Source organism: Halyomorpha halys, unplaced genomic scaffold (assembly GCF_000696795.3).
Source record: "Halyomorpha halys isolate HHAL.00 unplaced genomic scaffold, Hhal_1.1 Scaffold518.1, whole genome shotgun sequence".
NCBI classification, from domain to species: Eukaryota; Metazoa; Arthropoda; class Insecta; order Hemiptera; family Pentatomidae; genus Halyomorpha; species Halyomorpha halys.
The window spans coordinates 268,373-272,213 of NW_027110901.1; the positions used below are offsets into that span (position 1 = coordinate 268,373).

General features: G+C 28.4%; 1 protein-coding gene across 4 annotated transcripts in view; it reads right to left on the bottom strand.

Moving 5' to 3' along the window:
• Nucleotides 1-3,841, bottom strand: part of dom (domino) — a 74,057-nt gene that overhangs the window by 47,343 nt on the left and 22,873 nt on the right. For all 4 annotated transcript variants that reach the window (XM_014425487.2, XM_014425489.2, XM_014425486.2 and 1 more), the window contains exons 12-15: nucleotides 2,957-3,049; nucleotides 2,529-2,706; nucleotides 845-982; nucleotides 586-760 (exon numbers count right to left, since the gene is read on the bottom strand). In XM_014425487.2, the coding sequence (XP_014280973.1) occupies nucleotides 586-760; nucleotides 845-982; nucleotides 2,529-2,706; nucleotides 2,957-3,049 (584 nt within the window). The remainder of the gene's footprint in view (nucleotides 1-585; nucleotides 761-844; nucleotides 983-2,528; nucleotides 2,707-2,956; nucleotides 3,050-3,841) is intronic.

Below are 3,841 nucleotides of genomic sequence, written 5' to 3' on the forward strand. Positions count from 1 at the left end.
ATATAAATACCTAATATTTTATAATGTAACATTTTTATTTTAATTGGAAATTTTTAGAGTAAAAAAAAGTAGCAGAATGTGCTTAAAGATGAGTTTATTTAATAAAAATAAGGCAATAAAAGATCAAATACTTCATAATATGTTCATATTACAGATAAAAGAAACTGATTTTGAGAAAAAAAAATGTAACCTCCCAAAAAAAGGTTAGTTTTATGCTACCGCATGTAATGTGTTAAATGCTTTTGGTAAATTAGAATTTTGTACTTTCTGAAAAAATCTATAAAAATTATTTTCACGTAATGAACATGACTTCATTTTGTATACATACACATATGTAGGGATCGGAAGTGAATATTCAGATAAAGCAAATGGTTTACTATAGGTGATATATTAGTTATAGTGAATACCACTCTGTAAAATATGAAACTTGATTATTAACTGAAGTTTATTACAACTGCTATTACAGTAGATCAAAAGATTGGTTAATCCACTAGACTATACACTTCTACGCAAGTAAGCATAACAAAAGATTGGTTAATCCACTAGACTACACTTCTACACAAACTATTAATAATTGAGACTCACCTCTGAGTTTGAAAATTCAGTAAAAGCTGCCAACGTTGCGATTTAAAATTTTTAATATTTTGAGCTTCATCTAAAATTAAGTATTTCCATTTTTTTCTGCGAAAACTCTGATGATCCTGTATGACTAATTTATACGAGGTAATGCAGATATGGAATGCATTAGGTTTCGTCCACCCTAGAGAACAAAACATTAACCGCATAATTAACAGTTTGAACTTATGTAATATACGAATTAAAAATCAATTTCTTTTCTCATTACCTGAACGCTTTAACTTCCTTTCTTTTTGAGTTCCATAATAAGTTAATATTTTGAATGCTGGACACCATTTTTTAAACTCCATTTCCCAGTTTAACATCACAGAGGTAGGAACAATAATTAAATGAGGTCCCCAATTACCTATAAAAAGAGAGAAAAAAATAATGCCTAATTTTATAATAATAAAATGCCTATTTTTTGTGAGTGCCACCCATTGGCTAACAGGCCTCACAAATGACTGGGGGAAGCTTTGAGTGAGTTTTGTTTTATTAATTATTTTACCAAAGTACATTGCTGGAGACTGATCATTAATACCTTTAAATTTAATAAAACAGAACAGTTTATGTTTATGAAAACATTAATTACACTGTAAATGTAACAGTTTCTGTATAAAATTCTGTCAATGAAAAAGTACACGAATCAAGAAAACTGAAGCACAGAGGATGTTTGTTTTGGTTACATTAATCATCAAATATGAATGTTTTTTTTTGTTTTGTTTTCTCTTTCCTAAATTTTTGTCAAGACTTCCATTACAGTTGATTGGCAATGTCGAGAGTCATTTCTTACTAGAGAAAAGATTTAATATTGACCGAGACATTTGGGAATCGAACCTAAAATGTTCTGCACCAGACATCAAGTCCACCTTATTATTATCACTAAATAAGATATCTTTTTTACAAGAGATTAATTAACCTCCCCTAAAACTTAGAGATAATCTCATGAGTATAGACCCGCTAAATTGAATCATTAAAAATTCAGCCATTAAGAAAGTGTTATTGAATCCATTTGTTTTTAAATATGATTATCCTTATATGACAATGCCACAAAATCAAAATTGTTCTAATTTTTCAATTCAATTCAAGAGTTTGGTAATATCCTACCCTCGCCAAGAGTTGATAGCAGCTCTTCAATCTCGGATATATTGTATTATTATCCTTCATTTTGAAAAACTTGTTTTTATATGTAACAGGGCTATTAACTTCACAAAACTATAAGCTTCCCTTCAGCTCTTTCCTCAGCTGCTTTATGAAAATTTGGTTCTTCTTAAATGTTTCCTTATTATCTATTATCTTTTGTTTTTTTAAGTAGCAAGTGAAAGAAACCATTATAGGTCTTGACTTTTCATTTTTTTTTTTCTGAGCCTGTAACAGTTGTTGATTGAATTTTCTGTTAGATTAATATCAACACTGGATTAATATCAATGCTGACTTCATAACATCTAAAGCATTTTCTGAAGTGATGTCATTTTTTTTCAGGAAGATGAAAATTACTATATTACCTTTCTTCTCTAAATAATTTAATCTTTCTTTCAACAGAAAGTTGATTTTTCAAGCTCATCAGCCTTGTTTTTTACGCATTCGAGTTCTATATTTTTTTATATCTATATTTCACATTTGAATTTCTATATTTATCTATAATTCTATTTATATTGGTTTCGAATAATGTTAAAACAGAGATAAGGTTTATTGATGGGTTAAAATAAAAAATGCCTAATATAAACACAAACTTATTACACATATCTCTTACAAAAACCCAATATTGACATTTTTCTAAAACTGTAATGCTATAACTTGACGAACCATATATAAGAGCCAGTCACCAACTGCCCCGTCCAAATTCTACTTCTTATTATTATTATGTACACAAAAATGGACAAATTTTAAACAAAATAAATTGATAAATATACCTTTTTCACAAGCAAGATGAGCAATTAATGCAATTGTCTGAATTGTCTTTCCAAGACCCATTTCATCGGCTAGAATCCCATTTAGTTTCCTGTCATACATGGTAACTAACCAGTCTAAACCTATATGCTGATATTCTCTTAAAGGATGTTTAAGGAGGAAAGGAACTTTAGTAACAACCTACAAAATAAAATAAATAAAAAAAAATTACAAATCAATAACAATTTTTTGGTGGATATACAGAGAATTTTGCTTATATTAATTTTTTATAACAAAATCTAAATAGGAAATGGTGAAAATTTTTGAAATCTCACAGGTTTCAAGAAGTACACACAATAATTACAGCTTCTTTATTTAAAATAATTAAAAATTAAAACGAACATCACTACACTATCTCATAAAACCATAGTTAATTCTAAATTAAACTTACACTTGTAGATGACAAAGTGTTTCCTTTAGGCTGAAGGCTTTCAGCTATGGCAGCAACATCATTAATTTCCTTGTCTTTATCTTGGCTCCCTTCCTGGAAACAGAATTTTTACTTAATGCAAGATAAAATATAACAAAAAATAAAAATTTTAAGAGCGGTTTTCATCACTCTCCTCTTTCTCTACATTTTAGAATTTTTTTAAAACAATTTATTAGCCCGAATCTTTGGAACCCAGCTATTAAACATATACAGTATTTTTGAGAGCGATATCATATAGTTTAGTTTGTAACTCATAGTTCAACTTATCCAGAAGAAAAGCAAGAGATTGATTTGTGGTCATCTGATAAGAAATGTACAAAGTTTTATCAAAAGCATCTTAATTTGATAAAACAAAAAATAAGTGCATTGAGTTTTATAAATATCAGCAAGGTTGTCCCCTAAAGTGAGGTCAGGCTATCTCCTACCCCTGTCCAAAGTTCCTTCAACAGGAAATGAGTAAATATGGAACTTTGAAGTTTCGTATAAATACCAGACCCATGTTACACTTTTTGGTAATTCATTTTTTTCATATTCATGCAAGTAAATTTATTCAACATTAAATTGTAGCAGAATCTTACATTACATATTTTAGAAGAGCTTTTATAAATAAAAAAATATTGTTGAATACTAAAAATATTTGTTTGAAAGACACTAAATAACTAAATTATTATAAATTTAATAATCCTTTGACTGGAAGAATCTTAAGGTATTAACTTGATTTATTGAATGATAACACTTTCTTCCTTCTTACTGTATAATAATTTATTACTTATTACATAGCAACGTTTCGGGAGATTTCCCCCATCTTCAGGCTGCTGATAACAAAACTTATCTTTAACATATAAT